This window comes from Geotrypetes seraphini, chromosome 2 (genome assembly GCF_902459505.1).
Source record: "Geotrypetes seraphini chromosome 2, aGeoSer1.1, whole genome shotgun sequence".
Lineage (NCBI taxonomy): Eukaryota > Metazoa > Chordata > Amphibia > Gymnophiona > Dermophiidae > Geotrypetes > Geotrypetes seraphini.
Window position 1 is genome coordinate 70,876,199 of NC_047085.1, and position 19,975 is coordinate 70,896,173.

The 19,975-nt window shown below is 41.5% G+C and overlaps 1 protein-coding gene across 1 annotated transcript in view; it reads right to left on the reverse strand.

Annotated features, from left to right (window-relative positions):
- The window catches only part of LAPTM4B (lysosomal protein transmembrane 4 beta), a 116,094-nt gene that overhangs the window by 35,688 nt on the left and 60,431 nt on the right, over nucleotides 1–19,975 (reverse strand). Inside the window, exon 6 of the mRNA XM_033930189.1 lies at nucleotides 13,294–13,389. Within this exon, the coding sequence (XP_033786080.1) occupies nucleotides 13,294–13,389 (96 nt within the window). The remainder of the gene's footprint in view (nucleotides 1–13,293; nucleotides 13,390–19,975) is intronic.

The following is a 19,975-nucleotide window of genomic DNA, read 5'->3' on the forward strand; positions in this document are numbered from 1 at the left end:
AGTGGCTGGAACTGAGAGAAGTAACTCTGCCTCAATCAGCCATTCTTCCAATGCTGAGATCTTCAGGCTGCCAGTCAGACCGAGGTCAGACTGATTCTGAATGATAAGAGGCTGAGGGATCCCCACCAGCATGGATTTACAAAGGGAAGGTCCTGCCAATCCAATCTAATCAGCTTCTTTGACTGGGTAACGAAAAAGCTAGATAAGGGAGAGTCCCTGGATGTCGTGTATTTGGACTTCAGTAAGGCTTTTGATAGTGTCCCACACCGTAGATTATTGAACAAGATGAGTTCATTGGGACTAGGAGAAACATTGACTGCATGGGTTAAAGACTGGCCCAGTGGCAGGCTTCAAAGGGTAGTGATAAATGGTACTCCCTCCGAAACGTCGGAAGTGATCAGTGGAGTGCTGCAGGGCTCAGTCTTGGGTCCAATCCTATTTAATATCTTCGTATGGGACCTGCCTCAGGGACTTCGAGGTAAAATTACATTATTTGCCGATGACGCTAAACTATGCAACATAGTGGGTGGAGTTACCGGGCCCGACACTATGACACAGGACCTACTTTTACTGGAGCAATGGTCTACTATTTGACAACTGAGTTTTAATGCCAAAAAGAGTAAGAACATAAGAACATAAGCAGTGCCTCCGCCGGGTCAGACCATAGGTCCATCCTGCCCAGCAGTCCGCTCCCGCGGCGGCCCAAACAGGTCACGACTTGTCTGAATCACCAGAAGGGGCCCCCTTGCCACCTTGGTTTCTCATTGAAGTCCTATTTTCCCATCGAAGTCCTAACCCTCCGGTCTTGCACATGCACGACCTGGTTGGCTTTCTATACTTATTACCTGGTTAGCTTTCTATACTTGTGTTACATCCCAGCACCTCTCTCAGTATCCCACGATCCCTTTATCCCTCAGGAATCCGTCCAAACCCTGTTTGAATCCCTGTACCGTACTCTGCCTGATCACTTCCTCCGATAGCGCATTCCAAGTGTTCACGACCCTTTGGGTGAAGAAAAACTTCCTTGCATTTGTTTTGAACTTATCTCCCTTCAGTTTCTCCGAATGCCCCCTCGTACCTGTTGTCCCCCTCAGTCTGAAGAATCTGTCCCTATCCACCCTCATGATCTTGAAGTTCTCTATCATATCTCCCCTGAGCCTCCTTTTTTCCAGAGAGAAGAGCCCCAGCCTATCCAACCTCTCGGCGTATGGGCAGTGTTCCAGCCCTCTTACCAGTTTCGTTGCTCTCCTTTGGACTCTCTCAAGTACCGCCATGTCCTTCTTGAGGTGCGGCGACCAATACTGAACGCAGTATTCCAGATGTGTACGCACCATCGCTCGATACAATGGCATGATGACTTCCCGCGTACTGGTTGTTATGCCCCTCTTTATGATGCCCAGCATCCTGTTGGCTTTTTTCGAGGCTGCTCCGCACTGTGCAGATGGCTTCAGTGATGCATACACCAGTACACCCAAGTCTCTCTCAAGTCTGCTGTCTCCCAACAATGCCCCCCCCCCAATTTGTAGTTGAACAACGGGTTCTTTTTCCCTATATGCATGACCTTGCATTTTTCCACGTTAAAGCGCATTTGCCATTTGTTTGCCCAGTCTTCCAGCTTGTCCAGGTCCCTTTGCAGGTCCTCACACTCCTCCCTGGACCTAACTCTGCCGCACAGTTTGGTATCGTCTGCAAATTTTATAACCTCGCACTTTGCCTCCTTTTCCAGGTCATTGATAAATATTATGCACCTTGGTAGTGTAAACCCATGCAGAACTTACACTCTGAATGGCGAGACCTTAACAAGAACTGTTGCAGAACGGGACCTGGGAGTAATCATTGGTGAAGATTTGAAGACTGCCAATCAAGTGGAGAAAGAGTCATCCAAGGCTAGACAATCGCTGGGTTGCATCCGAAGAAGTTTTGTCAGCTGAAAGCCTGAAGTGGTAATGCCGCTGTACAGGTCCATGGTGAGACCTCATCTGGAGTATTGTGTTCAATTTTGGAGGCCTCATTATCAAAAGGATGTGCTGAGAATAGAGTCGGTTCAGCGAATGGCCACTAGGATGGTCTCAGGACTAAAGGATCTCCCAAATAAAGAACGTCTAAGTAAGTTGCAGCTATACTCTCTCGAGGAAGGCAGAGAGAGGGGAAACATGATAGAGATGTTCAAATATGTTACTGGCCGTATTGAGGTGGTAGAAGACATCTTTTCCTTACAGGACCTACGGCGACAAGAGGGCATCCGTTAAAAATCAAGGGTGGGAGATTTCATGGTGACATTAGGAAGTATTTCTTCACCGAAAGGGTGGTTGATCGTTGGAATGATCTTCCACTTCAGGTAGTTGAGGCCAGCAACATGCTCGATTTTAAGAAAAAAATGGGATAAACATGTGGGTTCACTTCGAGGAAGTGCTTAGGGGGAGGGTTCTTCGAGTGGGCAGATTTGTTGGGCCGATGGCCCTTTTCTGCCGTCATACTCTATGTTTCTATTCTCAACCCCCGTTGAACCACACACGTGAAGGGAGGGAGGCAAAAATCGAAGCTGGCACCCTGAAGAGCCCTTTGCAGATGCTTAACAGCTTGAGGTGAATGAGGCAGGAAAGTCTATTGGTCACCAATTTGAATTTTTTTTTCCTGCCTCATCTATCTCAAGCTCCAACCAATTGGGTTTGAGTCATACCCTGAAGAAAGCCACAGCATGATGGCTGCAATGTCTGTTCTAGCTGACCAGACATGGAAAGACCCGGAAAACTGCAAAAAGCATGATGTCAGCTGTGGAAGCCTAAGAAAACAAGAATCTAATTATTTTGCTCAACTTCACTGGCTTCCCATTGAAGCTCAAATCCAGTTTAAGTTGGCTTGTTTTATTTTTAATATATTTAGCACTTTCATATCTTTATGAGCATTTTTTTCTCTTCCTGTACTAATTAGGGCAGGACAACAAACTCAAGTTTCTTCCATTTTCCTACTATAAAGGGAAAAAAACAAATTGGTTCACATAAGAGTTTTTCTATAGATACATACATATCTTAAATAGTGTGAATTTGACAAATGGACAAACAGATAGGTAGAACTCTGAGTTTTCAAGTGGAAAAATTTTAGAAAGATTGTTTCTCTATTTTTCAGACATTTTGGTCCCAATTCTATAAACAGCACCTAAGTTATACATGCTGAGAAAAGCAGAGCAAAGTGCCTGTCAATCTTCAGTTAGGCACCATTTAGAGAATCACTCCTAGATGAGCCTAAAGTAGACTTAGGAACCTTAGGCACCTCCTATTTATGCCAGGATTTTCTTGGCCTAAATACTAGTGCCTAAGTCCACTTTAGGCACCTAAAGGCCTATTTCTCATTAGCATTTTACTCATAATTCAAATGCAACTAAAGGCCTAGGGGCTCATAAATAAAAAAAAAAAAAAAAAATAACAAAAGTGGCCTAAATCAGTACTTGGACGATCAAAAAGCCAGATCGTCCAAGTACTGATAATCAAAGCTGGTTTTAGATATATCTAAAACCAGCTTAGGCCTTTCCCCTGCCTCTAAAAGCCTAGAGTAAAAACAGGCGATTTTAGAGGAGGGGAAAGGACAGGAGGTGGGTTGACCTAGACTTAGTCGTACAGCAAGCATAACCAAAAACTTGAGCAGGTTGATCAATCGGAACTTATGTTTTGACTTTGACCAAGTCAAAATAGGTATAAGTTCCGAATAGGGGCTGCTGAGCTAATCGCGGCTGCCAAGATCAGCTCAGCAGCCCCAGCAACCTGCCCACCCCCCACTGCAACGATCGCGGCAGGAGAGATGGCTCATCTCCCCTTCTGATCGCGATTCCCCCTGAACTGCTGCGACCAGCGGCAGGAGAGATGTCAATCTCTCCTGCCGTGATCGTGATCTACCCCGAACCCCGAAACAATACCAGCAGGAAGTAGCCAACCCCTCCTGCCGAGGTGACCTGCGACCCCCCCCACCCGAAACAATACTGGCAGGAGGGAGCCCAACCCCTCCTGCCAAGGCGAACTGTGACCCCTCTCTCAAATACTGGTAGGAGGGATCCCAGACCCTCCTGCCAACAACGCACCCCCCACCCCCTCTAAAATACAGGCAGGAGGGATCCCAGGCCCTCCTGTCCACAAAGCACCCCGTAAAATACAGGCAAGAGGGATCCCAAGCTCTCCCAATCAAGCCCTAGGCCCACCATTCAGATGGCGGGCCTGCCAGGTGTACAGGCTTGGGACCCGTCCGTCCAACTTCATGTAAGTTAAAGGGGTTCAGGGGCTGTCACCGGTGTGTGGGGAGTGCGTCATGGGCAGGAGCGCCTGGGATCCCTCCTGCCCGTATTTTAGGGGGTAGGGGGTGCATTGTGGGCAGGAGGGTCTGGGATCCCTCCTGCCTGTATTTTATGGGGGGTGGGGGCATCGTGGGCAGGAAATCCTGGGCTCACTCCTGCCCATATCTGAGAGAGGGGTCGCCTCGTCAGGAGGGGTTGGGCTCCCTCCTGCCAATAGTGTTTCGGGGGGGTGGGGGTGTCGCGGATCGCCTCGGCAAGAGGGGTTGGACTCTCTCTTGCTGGCATTGTTTCGGGGGGAGTCGCATGTCACCTCGGTAGGAGGGGTTGGGCTCCCTCCTGCCGGTATTGTTTTGGGGTTCAGAGGTGGATAGCGATAGGAGAGATTGGGCATCTCTCCTGCTGCGATTGCGATCCCCCCCACCCAAACTGCTGTGAACCATGGTGGGAGAGACTGGGCATCTCTCCTGCCGCGGGTCGCGGCAGTTTGGGAGTGGGATTGTGATTGCGGCAGGCGAGATGAGACATCTCTCCTGTCGCAATCATTGCGGGGGGAGGGGGGATTCTGTAACCGGTGTTTTTACAGACACCGGTTACCGAATCCAGATTTTAGGCGAAGGATTGGCCCCTCCTTCACCTAAAATGTCTTGTTTGGGGCATTTGGAACTTGGGCAATTTTTTGGTTGATAATGTGTTCTAAGTTTAGACGTAGTGGTGGTCTGGGTGATTAAACTGCTCAACGTAGGCCATTCTAAAAAAAAAACAAAACCCTAATTTTGGACTTTTTTTTTTTTTGCGAATGGACATTTTTCCTGCTGCTACTTTCAGCGTTTAGGGCAGGGGTGTCGAACTCAAATCACATAGGGGCCGAAATGTAAAACACAGGCTAAGTCGCGGGCCAGATTTTTAATTAAGATACCTACCCCCTCCTTTGCTGATGCACAGCGTGGGCCCCAGCGCTGGCGGCTGCTCTGACGCTCGCAAGACTTCTGTGAGCATTGGACCAATTGCTGCCGCCGCCAAAACCACGCTGTGTGTCAGCAAAGGAGGGGGTTAGTCTTAACAGAAATATAGGGATACAACCTCTCCAACCCCATGCAACTATAAAATAAATAGACTTTCCCTCTCTTTTAGATCCTAGTTCACGCTTGCTGTCTAACACCAGCTCTGGCAGGAAGCACATTTCAAACCTGACATATTGTAATCACAAAATAGAAAATAAAATTATTTTTTCTACCTTTTGTTGTCTGGTCAAGAGGGGGGAGCTATGGAAATTGCTGCCTAGTCCGGAAGACTTTCCAGCGTGACGGCGACGTCAGACTGACGCAGGAGGGAGGACATGCTGGGCTGTGAGAAGGGGAATTTCAGGAGCATTGCCACGGGCCACATAAAAAGGCCAGGTGGGCCGGATTTGGCCCGCGGGCCTTGTGTTTGATACATGTGGTTTAGGGCCTTAGGCCAAAAGGGTTTTTTAAAAAAAATTATGCCCCTTCTATTATTTCTCATTAGCATTTTGCTCAATCAGCTACATAGTAGCTTTTTCTCAACACATAATACACCGTTGAGGCATATTACCTCTCTCCAGCATTTTACTTATAACTCCCCAGTAATTTTCTGTATTACTTCTGCACTGAATGTTCTCTTTGGTCTCCAGATATAATCTATGGACAATTTACCTTCTTTCGGCATTTCCATCAAATTCTAATATGTATGAGCGGAAATCATACATGCCTAGTGCTTTACCCCTACCTTCTATGTTTCACTCCTTCCCTTTCCCCACTCTTTTGTTTTTATTGTAACCAACTTATTCTTCTCATTTCTCTCTGTCTCCAATTTTGTCTTCCCTCCCCTTTTTTATAATTATTTTATATTGTAAACCGCTGAGATTTTAACCTCGGTTTTTATTTTTGCGGTATATCAAATAAACTGAACTTGAAATACACACAAAACACACCCAAGATTTGCCTCTTAACCACACCCACTTTCTGGTAGTTGCTTTGGGCTAGACGCCTTCCACCCAATTAATTTTAAGCTAATTATAAAGTGCTAAATACTTGTTTACCGTGCCAATTAAGCTTTTTAAATAATTAAGTTAAGCACCAGATCACCTAGGCACACCAGGCATTTATTCATATATGGAGTTTCAGAAGATTCTTAAAACTATATTGTTCTGCAAATTTATATCAAATGGTGATTCCGATATTGTGATGAAGAACAAAAAAGAGAAACTGCAATGATGATGTACAGGATGCCAAAACTTTATTAAGCAATCGTAAAAAACCATAAAAACATAAAAGAGTTTGTTTCCAAAAGGATTGATCAGACCGGACCCAAGAGCACAAACGGTTGTTTCCAGTCTTTATTCAGTTGTTAGGACCCCTGAGGAAGGAGTATTTCTTCGAAACACGGATGTTGTTGGGTCCAGTCTTATCAGTCCTTTTGGAAACAAACTGTTTAATGTTTTTTATGATTGTTTAATAAAGTCTTGGCGTCCTGTACATCATCACTGCAGTTTCTCTTTTTTGTTCTTCATCTCGATATTTGACTGCATTCAAGTTGGATCTTCTATTTGTTGATTCCGATATTGTTTCACATTAGGCTCAGCTTTTGTTTAGTTAAATTGTGAACTATAAATTTGAATCAGTATTAAACTAAGCTTGGTTTTGTATTGTATCAACTAAGAACTGTACATTCCAGGTATTGCTTCTATCTTCTTATATTGTGAACCGTTTAGACCTTGAAAGGAAATTACTTGAAAATAGATTAGAAAGGGTAGAAAACCAATTGTGCCAACAATTCATTTTTTAAAATTTCCATATTGTAATATGATTGCTGCAACAGAAAGGTTGAAACAGAATATGCTGGATGTTTTCTAAATCTTTCTTTCATCCCTATCAAAATGGTATAAAGCCTTTTACACTGCCTCATCTCTTAAAAATATTTCAGGCAGGTGGTGGAGGGTGGGAGTTAAGGAAGTGCTGGGAGCAGATTTAACCACAATGCAGAAGACACTTTCAACATTATGTGCACTGCAGAAATGGTCATGGATTTGATATACCACCTTTCTGTGGGCTCACAATATAATTATATTTTTCTTACTGGGAAATTCTTCATCAGTCTTCATGATTCAACATGATAATGCAATAATTTTTCTTGCGTATCTTAGATGTGTCCTAAAATATTCCTAGTGATATGACAGATGAAATCTGTCCATCCAGTCTGCCCATCTGCTGCATCCACTGTCTCCTCTTCTCTCTAAGAGATCCCCCATGCCTGTCTCACGCTATCTTAAACTCAGAAACAGTTTTCATTTTCACCACTTCCACTGGGAGACCATTCTACGCATCTACCACCCTTTCTTACATTACTCCTGAGCCTATCACCTCATAACTTCATCCTATACCCTCAAATTCTGTAACACTGCACATAATTCTTTGGAATGTCCCTGACCCACCATGCCCCTCCTATGGCCACACCCCCTTTGTGATTACACGTGAGAGAATTTGGGCACAGACTGATATTGAACCATGCCTAGCCAGATCCTTGCGCAAATCCAAATTAGTGCTAATGAACACCAATAATTGATTTCTAGCAGCCAGTTAATGACTTAATGGCCCACATGCGAATGTGGGTGCCATGTATAGAATCCAGGGGAATATGTGAAATTAGGCATATTTTATAAAGTACACATGTAAATTACGAGTCTGCCTTTGCTCCACCCAAACTCCAGCCCAGAACATTTCTACACTAAAGTCACATACAAGAAGACAGACAATTCTATAAGGCAATTTGGGCCGGATTCTACAAACAGCGTCTATCAACCGCTAGGCATTATTTATAGAATCCCGCCTAGCACCACCTAAGAGTGCTTAGGCATTGCTAGGCATCCTGGAGGTTTGTGCAGGTATATTAGGCCAAGTTTTACTTGGCCTAATTTATTGGCGCCTAACTCGGATGACTAGTGACGCCTAAATCAACCACGCCTATTCTCTGCCCCTAATCAAACCTACTTTTCAGGTAAGCATTGTTAGAAATTGGAGGGTGCCTCGACTTAGGTGTCACTAGGCATCCTAAGAGTTCGGCATCAAACTCCTAAGCAATAATTTAAACATTTTTTTTGATCGACTGAAAGCTGGCATGGCCAATTACCACATTGATTACGCCAATTAAAAAAACAGTTGTGCGTTGGTCCCAAATTTAGGTGTTGCTAGGCGTCTGCAATTAGGGTACCTACTATAGGCATACTATGCAGAATTTGGCCTTATATACTGGCATATCTGCACAATAAAAACCGTTATAAAATTCCATACAAATGAATAGTGCTGAAGAAATCAGAGTAATTGATCAGTGGCACTTAATATAGCTGAAAACTAATGGACAGGGAGGGAGATTTATCTGTACAGTGGCAGCTGCTAAAGGGATAAGTTCTTTTTGATAATAACACACTTCATTTGCAGCTATTTATTTAATTCGTATCCCATTGTCCCCCAAAAGCTCAGAACAACTTACAGGTTAAACATACATATTATACCAGGTCTTTTTGTCTTATTTAATATGCAGTCCCCATCTCAAGTTGAAATCAAATTCAATTCACTGTGCGATGTTTCCACAGATTCAAACAATGCTTAGGAGACCAACAATAGAGAAACAAGCTTAAAATGCCATATTATTCCATTATCTTGATTCCTAATTGCACTGAACTGATTTAAATTGTGTCAATTTATATTCTGCCTAGAAATTTTATAATGGTGAGGAATAGAAATAATTTAGGGACTCATTTTTAAGCACTTACACACACAAAGTTTCATAGTAATTTATGGTACTGTATGTGTCTAAGTAATTTGAAATTGAGTCAAACAATAATAAAATCATATTGAACTTTTATCTTAGTTTTTGAGTGAGTATTTTAAAACATTTACAGTACCAGTATGTAAAGTTTTCTTTATACATAAATATAATGTACAATGCATGCTCCATAAGGCAGGAGAAAATTTAATTTGTAGAGGGTAAGTCAGCCTTCAGTTACTCCTCTCAGTTTCTGGCACACTACATATTTTCTGGTGCTGTTCCTTGGAGACAGATATATAATAAAACTCCTTTCGCTGGCTGAACTTACAAAAAGTTGCAAAGTAAGAGCTACTTTTCTCCCATATAGCCATTAAGAAAATCTCCCAATTCCAATACTATATTTTGTAAGTCTACAAAAATGCACTGATTTGCAAAATCAAAATATTGTGGTTGTAAATGATCCATTTTGGTTTATTCATGCAGTTGTGGCTTTTCTTACACTAAAAAAACTTCTCTGGTCTTTGAAATACAACTCTAGACTGTTATAACAAAGTGGTATTTTTTTTCTTTTTACAGTACATACATAGCTACTAATTTCCTTGTCTTTTTTTTTTTTATTAAGTGCCTTGTCAAAATAACAGCAGAGATGCATAAAACGATGGGCGAAGATCACATTGTTTATTTAGCTGTGTATAACCATAACAGGCAATGGATAGGCTTGTCCGAGCTCTGTGTTATATTTACTCAGCCTCATCAGTATCGTCTTTGGCAAAGCTACAGTGAGTGATGAACACAATGTGCTACAAGCACTTAGGAGACATCTAGGGAAGCCAATTGAGAGTTTTCTGCAGTATACATGGAAGACCTGATGTTAAAAGCATTTATCTTGGAGCAGCACAGGGATACAGCTAGGGCTGCTAATGCCCCCCTTCCCCAAGCTCATTATCATCTTATCTCTATTCCCCCAGCTCCACTATAGTGACACAAGGCCTTCTTCACAGATCTGCAGTCTAGCATGGCTTTGTCCTTTCTCCTTTAATAACTTCCTATTCGAAAGAGCAGCACACACAGCAATGGAGAGCATGGGCTTGGCACTCCTAAAATGTCAGTGCCCTCCTGCCTTGCTTAACTGGCTTATCATGTTCTGCTTGCCCTACAGTGGTGCCTGCTAGCTTTATAAATGCTGCTGAGGCAGATATTCAGTTGCAATATCTAGACAGTGCAGTTGAAAATATTACTCCAGGTGGAATTCTGTGCAAAGGGATTCAAAATTCTGCACACAAAAAAATTCAAATTCTGTGCACAAAATTTGCAAATTTATTTGGCAACATTTAAAAAATATTATGGCTAATTATTATTAAGAATTGTAGTACCACATGTATGATTATCACCCAGTGGCAAGAGGTTATGTGTGTGTTCGATGCAAAGAGCTCTTAGCTCTCAGAGAATGAGTCTGTTCCCTTGAGGCTAGAGTAGCGCAGGAGCTAAGGGAGACAGAGAGGTACATAGAAGAGACCTACAGGGACATTGTAGAGAAGTCCCACTTCCAGTCTGGTAGCCCTTGTGCTGCCTTGAAGGAGGGAGGTTGCATAAAAAGGAGAACATCTCCCCGGTAAGATAGTAAATAATCATGTAGCCAGGACCTGCCCACCAAGGGATGCAATATCTACTCGCACCGAGGATAATTCTCCAGGGGCATCTGTCCTGCAGGGAAGGGTTAGGACAGCTATAGTTGGGGATTTGATCATTAGACATGTAGATAGCTGGGTGGCTGGTGGGTGCGAGGATCACCTGGTCGCTTGCCTGCCTGGTGCAAAGGTGGCAGACCTCACACGTCACCTAGATAGGATTTTAGGTTGTGCTGGGGGGGGGGGTGGAGTGGAGCCAGCTATCTTGGTACATGTAGGTACTAATGACATAGGAAAATGTGGGAGGGAGGTTCTGGAAGCCAAATTTAGGCTCTTAGGTAGAAAGCTGAAATCCAAATCCTCCAGGGCAGCATTTTCAGAAATGCTCCTCGTTCCACGCACAGGACCCAAACAGAATGCTAGGAATGATAAAGAAGGGGATCACGAACAGATCGGAAAAGGTTATCATGCCGCTGTATCGGGCAATGATGCGCCCTCACTTGGAGTACTGCATCCAGCACTGGTCGCTGTACATGAAGGACATGATGCCACTTGAAAGGGTCCAGAGAAGGGCGACTAAGATGGTTAAGGGGCTGGAGGAGTTGCCGTATAGTGAAAGATTAGAGAAACTGGGCCATGATCGAAACATTCAAGGTACTTAGTAGATAAGGACAGGTTGTTCACCCTCTCCAAGGTAGGGAGAACGAGAGGGCACTCTCTATAATTGAAAGGGGATAGATTCCGTACGAATGTAAGAAAGTTCTTCTTCACTCAGAGAGTGGTAGAAAACTGGAATGCTATTCCGGAGTCTGTTGTAGGGGAAAACACCCTCCAGGGATTCAAGACAAAGTTAGACAAGTTCCTGCTGAACCAGAACATACGCAGGTAGGGCTAATCTCAGTTAGGGCACTGGTCTTTGACCAAGGGCCACTGCATGAGCGGACTGCTAGGCACGATGAACCACTGGTCTGACCCAATAGCGGCAATTCTTATGTTCTTATGTTTCAATAATGATGAAAGAAAGCCAGAAGTGTTTAAGAGGAAAGTAGATGCAAATTATCCTTATCTACTTCAAAGCAACCTTTAAATGCAAGGAAAAAACCACAATCTGAAGTGCGTATACAAATGCTAGTTGTCTAAACAATAAAATGGAAGAGCTATGCACTAAATGAAGAGGTAGATATAATAGACATCTGAGAGACCTGGTAGAAGGACAACATATGGGACCCTGTATTATCGAGGTACAAATTTTATCACAATGATAGAATAGATCAAATTGGATGGGAGGTTGTGATATATGTTAAAGAGGGAATTGAATGAAACAAAATAAACATTCTTCATGACATAGGTAGCAATGTGGAATCCATATGGATAGAAATTCCACATGTGAAAGGAAGGAATATACAGGTATGGTTGTACTATTGTTCCCCAGGACAGAATAAGGATACAGATGAAGAAATATTTACAGAGATTAGGAAATCTGGCAAATTGGGCAACAGTATAATAATGGGCGATTTCAATTACCACAAATATACTCAGGAGAGGGCATGTTGCACACAAATTACTCTATAAATACATGCCCCAATATAAACACAAAAGACTACTCCAATGTTATATCCCCTTATATCTTCATTTAACAAAAAATAAAAACAAAAGTGGAGAAAAAACTCAGTTTAACTTAATAGGTTAAAAGAACTTTTTTGATGTGCTGAAGAGAGAGACTGAACAACACAGCTTCTCTGCTCTGTGGAAAACTAAAGATTGAAGGTCCCAAGCATCAGTGTCTGGAAGGAAGGCATCTAATCGCATGCAGTGGGGATGCTACCTCAAAGATTTAAAGTGACAGTACACTTAACAGTGTCCATATTAGGCTCCTTGGATGATATCACTCACATGTGAGAATATAATACTTGTTTGTCCTTGGAGAAACAACACGTATCGTTTTTACTTAGAACTTACTTCATTTCATTAAGTAAACTTGAATAATGAAGCTTGAGGTAAGTAAATGTTCAGTGATCTAGCAAAGTAAGTCTGTTAGATGCAGGCTTTGAAAATTACAACTGAGAGACTAAATATAGTCATTAGACCACTGAAATTCTGGGAGGTTCTATAGGAATGGTTAAGTTGGATGAAGGAACTTCTCTGGTCTTATACTGGGTAAGGGGTAGGGGGCTTTGGTGTTTAAAAAGTCCATGAAGGGTTAATCTGAGAATTGGCTGTTATGTTGAAGATTGGAGCTTCAGGATCATACATGAAGAAGATCAACTCTAAGAGTGGGTGAAAAGATCAGGCTGTCAGATTTGGGAAGGTAAGATACCACTGACTCCAGGGTGTGGACTGTTTTAAAGACTGAGCTACCAGGACATATAGGGCTGCATTTTCAGTCCGAGGACTACTCAGAGGAAACATAGCTAGCTACATTATGGATGCCTAAGCTAAATTATAAGTGTAGTCAGCTACAACCTAGTGGAAAAAATTGCGGATGAAATTTTTCTTAACTTAGCAGGGCATAACACGGCTAGCTATGTCATCACTGAGCTAATTGAAAAGTTTACCCTTATTTTAACTATTGAAAAGACAGATGCAAATCATGCTTACCGTAGTATCATTGCTAGTTATATACACCAAGACATCAGAGGAGTTTTTGCTGGTAATGTATCGGTAGCAGTTCCACACACATGTAATCACGTAACCCTAAAATGAGAAAGGAAAATACCCTGTGGTTTTGTTATTCTACTTTTTTCAGAACTGTACCACAAGATAATTTTTCTACTGTTGAGTTTTTGGAAATTAGCCTTGAGAAACAAGGCAGGAAAAAAATCAGCTACAGCAGGACTACTGATTGCAAAAACAGACAGAGAGCCTTTAGAGAATTAGCATTCCTGCAAAGTAAACTAAACTCAAGCGAGCAAAGAAAGCATTGATTCACAATGTATCAGACCACACGCCTGGAATTTTTGCTACCGTCTGTGCTTTATATTTGGAATTCATTTTGATTGCTTTTGCTAATCTCCTGAAGACCTGATGGTCCTGCCTTATGTATGGCACCTAAAAAAATTGGTGCTGACTAGAACAGCGCTTAGCGTGATTCTACAAGGAGTGTATAGCTTTAATAGAATCACACTTAGCACCCCTCCCCCAGTGTATATAATGTGGTTCAATTCAGGGAAGAAGTGAATACTGTAATTTTGAACTGGAGAGACAGATGTCCAAACACTATGCTTTATCTTATCTCCTGCATGTGGAGGGACCTAATCTCCTGCTCATACTGAAACATATTCTTATTACATCAACTGAAAGGGCTTGGAAAAATGGGTGTAAATGTTTTGGATTCCCAGAGATTTTTCTGTTTATTTGCCTCTGCAGAGATATGCTGACTTCTCCCCAAGGATGCAGAATATAGGTTTTAATGAATGGGAAACAAAAGGGATTATTCAGGTGAAACCTCTGCAGAAGGGTTAGCTGCACATTAGGTCATTTGAAAAAATATGCTCCACTTATGCTCTGGAGGAAAGATAATTATCGCTAATTTCAAGCTTGCCATTATGACCCACAAATACTTAAGCCTTGTAGGGCCTCTGAAAGGAACAGATTCCCTGCCACAATCTGTAGTGGCCCAAAGACACTTCCAATTGGGAGGATTTCCATAGGTTTACTTGCAAGCTTGAGAATTTACTAGAGTGTACTCTGTGGATCTGTCATCAGCAGAAGGTCACATCGGCAAAAAGAGCTTTTAATTCATATCTGCCAACCTACAATATATGCCTTAGATATTAGCATCTAAATGTAATTTCACAGCAAAGAGCTCCAAACATTAAACAAATAAACTGGGGACATGGACATCCTTGCTCTGCGTCTTGTTTCAAAGGAAAAACCTGCGAAAGCCTGCTATTAATCTGAACTTGTGCCTCAGGAGTGGAATATAATGGTTTTATTTGTCTGAAAATCTCCGTCAAAGTGAGCCAGTACCTCCCACATACAGTCCCCACAAGACACTATCAAATGCCTGCTCAGTATCTATATGGGCTAAGGCTGTATCCACCATCTGCGCCTGTGCCTCTATAAATAATTCTCCCACTAATTTAAATTTGGTCATCCAAGGGTCATGAATTTTCAAGCACAAAAATGTGATCACGTTCATTAACCCGGCATAGGCAGCTCTTATTTAAACCCAGCTTTGTTCAGTTTCCTTTCCTTAATTTTAAATCATAAAAGTCCAGCTATACACGCTGACAAGGGTTAACTGGATCCAGTGACAATATCATTGGAAGATTTTACACAGCTTCATCTGTTGGTTTTCCTTCTCTGTTCTGGAATGCTTGGAAAACAAAAGGCTGATACAAACCTCCCCCTTCCCATTTAAGTACACATACGTAAATGAACAGCTGTTCCCTGATTAAGCCAAATGAGGTACATTTTTCAAAGCTCCTCATTATTTTGGAAATTTCAAATCAAAAAGACATTGACAAGTTGGAGACAATTCAAAGGAAAACCACCAAACCAGCATGCTGGCCGAAGAATAAGTTATACACAGTTCTGCCCCTGGCAGCCTTATACTAGTCTTTAAAGCATAGCTCTAAAAAATATGTTTAACTCTATTCTCACTTTCTAGAATTTTACTGCTGCAGTCACTTCCTGCCATGATGTGTGAGCAATGCAATGTATGTAATGTAGCCTCGTACATACTGCAGCCTGCTTACCTGTATGAGTGGTTATATCCTGTTGAACAAACAGCAAAAAAGGAACAATAATAGTTATTAATACAGTTTCAAAAATGGCGTTTAGAATCCAAAAGTAGAGTAAAATAACTCAGCATAGGGAAAAACCCTTTTATAAACTTTCATAGAATCAATCATTGCACCATCTTGTTAGAATAAATGATTTTTAAATAACTTCATAGATTCATAAGTAATTCTTAAATCTCCATAATGTGAAAATAAAGTCCAAAGTCCAAAGTTTTGTGAAAAGCTAATATAAGTAAACAGATTTAGTTTCAATGTCTCTGCAGCGGTGACCCAGCGGGGTTCTGACGCGTTTCGCCGTCCTGGCTTCCTCAGAGAACCCGCTAATAGCATTACGCGAAACGCGTCAGAACCCCGCTGGGTCACCGCTGCAGAGACATTGAAACTAAATCTGTTTACTTATATTAGCTTTTCACAAAACTTTGGACTTTGGACTTTATTTTCACATTATGGAGATTTAAGAATTACTTATGAATCTATGAAGTTATTTAAAAATCATTTATTCTAACAAGATGGTGCAATGATTGATTCTATGAAAGTTTATAAAAGGGTTTTTCCCTATGCTGAGTTATTTTACTCTACTTTTGGATTCTAAACGCCATTTTTGAAACTGTATTAATAACTATTATTGTTCCTTTTTTGCTGTTTGTGCTACATTTCCTTTGGAACAATATTCAATTTATTCAATTACCCAGTTGTATTATATTGGGCACCAGAACTATATCCTGTTGAATACAGTATAACCAGCTGAATACAGTATACCCATGGATGAGCAAGGACAGAGGAGTGACTGCTATGAGAAAACATTTTGAAGGCTAGGAGGATTCAGATCATAGTGTTGAAGATGTTTCAGGTGACAGCAGTAAACATGATAAGTGTTATGCTAACCACAATGACCGTGGCCAAGGTGGCAGGTGCAGTAATTGGAAGGTGGGGTTTCAAAAGCAGCAGCACCAGCGCAAACCGCCGTACACCAGAGGAAGAATCATGCAAGACTGTCATTAAGTGGCCAGATGGTCTCCTCAATGATATCATCAGTTATCAAAATTTCAAACCTTACTTTGTCAGCTAACCAGATGCAAGTTTTAGAGTTGGGGGTTAAATTTTATTCCATCTGACCCTTTTAAAACACGGCTGGTGTTTTTCCATTTTTCAGAAAGCTGCAGATCCATCTGTTCTATTCCATTCATACTCCCTCTTTGGATATATCAATTAAGCGCCCCAAATCTCGGTGGTGTCCTTCAGACAATATTGATCCTGCACTGCTAACCTACCGTAATTTAGTATTGCAGTAATTGATGAACTGGGAGAGTTCATTGCCAACATTTAGGGGTAAGAATATGACAGCTATGCAGAGGTCAGTGCTAAGAGAGTTACGTGATAATCATCAGTTGATGATTTTGCGAGATGACAAAAGTGGTGTAGTGGTTGTACAAACCACAGGAGCTTATAGGATTGAGGGCCAGAGACAACTGGCAAATTTCATAGCTTACAAACTTCTTGAAGATCCTCTTCCCTGTATCAATGACAATTTACGGTTTTTGGTGGACAGTGCAGTCAAGAAGGGATGTTTATTAGCAAGGAAGAAGCCTTTTTCTGTCCAACCTACCACACAACCCCTCGCATATATTTTTTGCCTAAAATTCACAAAAATGTTCAATCTCCACCGGGTCATCCTATAGTGAGCATGAGAAGATTGATTTTGGAACCAGCAGGGCAATTTATTGATTATTTTTTACAACCATGTGCGATAGCTGTACAGTCTTATTTGCAGGATACCACTCATTTTTTGCAACTGGTACTGGATATTTAAGTTTCTGATTCTGATATTCTAGTTAACGATGGATATTACTTCACTATACACTATGATTCCACAGCAATCTGCAATAGACATTATCCGTGAAAATTTGGACACCAGAACAACTAATTTGTGGTTAACTACCGAGCTCTTAATGCAACTGGCACACTTGGTTATTAATAGAAATCATTTTTGGTTTCAGGATAAATTTTACTTAAAAAAACATGGGTGGCAATGGGTGCATCTTTAACACCATCTGTAGCCACTTTATTTGTGGCCAGGTTTGAGGATCAATGTATTTACTGATCAGAATGGTTCCAATATGTTAAAATTTGGACGAGGTTCCTGGACGATATTTTTTAATCTGGACAGGGCCACAAAATGCAGTGAAAAAGTTTCTTGAATGGATAAATGCTTGTGATAGTTATCTTCAGTGTAGAGCACAGCAACATTTGAATCAAATCAATTTTCTGGATGTTCATGTTTTCAAAGACAGAGAGTTTTTAAAAACTACATTATACCATAAACCGGTGGAGAGAAATGCATACTTACAATTTGATAGTTTTCATCCATATGCACTCAAATCCAGTATACCAGTGGGCCAAATTTTGTACATCTTTGGAGGACTTTAAAGTTTTGTCTAAAGATCTAGTCATGATTTTTGGACAGCAGCTATCTCCGCAACATCATTCATAAGGTATATATACGAGCTAGATATGCTCAGCGTGAATTTATACATATGTAATTGATTTGAGTGCAAGTGGTGATGACTGTTTTATTTTCTCAGGAGTCCATTTGCCTTGACACAGTGTACAAAACATAGCTATGTCAGCAACTGTCTCTCCTGCACTGAAATAAGCTAAGTTATTGTTTACATCAATGATGCAGCAGAGGGAAGGCCCTGGTATATCAGGTCTCACCGGTGGTAGTGGTGGTAATGGTGGTGGGTTAGGCACTGAAACCGGTGAGCCTGATTTTTTTGGAGACAGAATCGATTTGAATTGATTCACCGAAGTGAAATCAGTGAATCCATTCAAAATCAGAGAATTGGGCAGCACTACTAGTGTCAAGCTCTGTTCCTATTAGTCTTTTCACCTCGCCCTCTGGCCTTATGGGTATTCTTCTTGGTCCCTTTTTACCCTATGAGGTCAGACATTTCCATATTGTTTCAAAACCTCATGTCTCTCTGCTCTCCTAGAGTGAACTTGTCTTTCCACCGCACACAGTACTGCACCACACAGCGTCTCACCTCTGGAACCACCTTCATGGACCTGCCAATTTTCCCACTTTCTACTATAAAGCTTCCTTTATCTTCAAAAATTCCAGCTCCACCTACTGCTGCAGAACTTAGAATTAAGAAGTCTTTTGCCTTAGGGTGACAAGCATTTGAGAATCTACAAACTGATAATAAATTAGCTACATTTATTCAATAAAGTATATTTCAGAAAAGAACTATGTGCATTGGTGTGCAAGAGGGATACTCTCTGGGGATTTTAGAACTTGTCTGCTTTAAGAGTAATTTTGAAGAATGCCTCTGATCTCCCCTAGCCCTTACATTTCCGTGCCCTCCTGTTGGTACAGATCCTGCGCCAAAATTTATGCATATAAATTTAGATTAAAAGTAATTAATGCAAATTGCTTGTGAAGCCAAAAGTGCTAATTGGCTCATTATTCAATTAAGTTGTGCATGCAACTCAAAGCGCCATATACAGAATTTGGGAGATACTGGTTGCTGCTATACAGACAAGTGTTTTTGAATATCGGACCCACACTTCCTTGCTACCAAGACACAGTAATCTGGGTTCTGCTAAATCCTTGTTGCAGTTCCCGGAGAAGCATGTGAACAGGTACAATCTCTATTCTTTCAATGCACCGATACCGATGTACTGCAGCAGATATCTGTTCTAGGTCCTCTATGGAGAAAAGATATGAGGGGCGTTCAATTATTTATCTACCTGAGTATGAAGGAAAGTAGCAAGCCTGTTGAAACAAGTCTCTGCATGTTGTGACATGTTTCAAGGTTAGAAAAGAGGCAAGAGAGATGTCTTACGCCAACCTACTGTTACATTTATTTCAAAGCAGTATAAAAAGGCTTTAAATGGTCTTTTTATATTGCATTGAAATAAATATAACTGTAGGTTGGTGTAAGACATCTCTCTTGACAATTTTTTGTTCAGCACTAGTCACTTTACCAAATGACCTATGATGGATTGTTTTTCCCAACAAGGGCGGAAAAAATTTTGAATAAAATTCATGCCTTGGGAAATTTAAGGTCTGGTAGTTCATTTATACTTGATACTTTTTGTCCTCCGTTTGTATTTGATTTCTTCTTTTGGACAATTCCAGTTTTTCTTCAATTTTTTTTGAATTATTTGATATACTGCCCATCGACACAGCCATTTGAGCGGTTCATGATCTAATAAGGTACACTAATTATTTTCCCTATCTGCCAGGCAGGCTCACAATCTAAACATGGAAACTGGGGCAATGGGGGTTTAAGTGACTTGCCCAGGGTCACAAGAAGCAGTACTGGGATTGAACCAACAATCTTAGAGTATTGAGGCAGCAGTTTTAACCTCTAATCTACTCCTCCACTCTCATATATTCTTCTGGCTGTCGGGGTCTCCAGGCCAGGTTTGGGGAACCCTCATTTAACACAACAAATCTCTGCATCCTTCATTTTTTCACTCAGATCACCTCTAAAGCAATAACTTTAGTGGAGTAGGAATATTATACATTC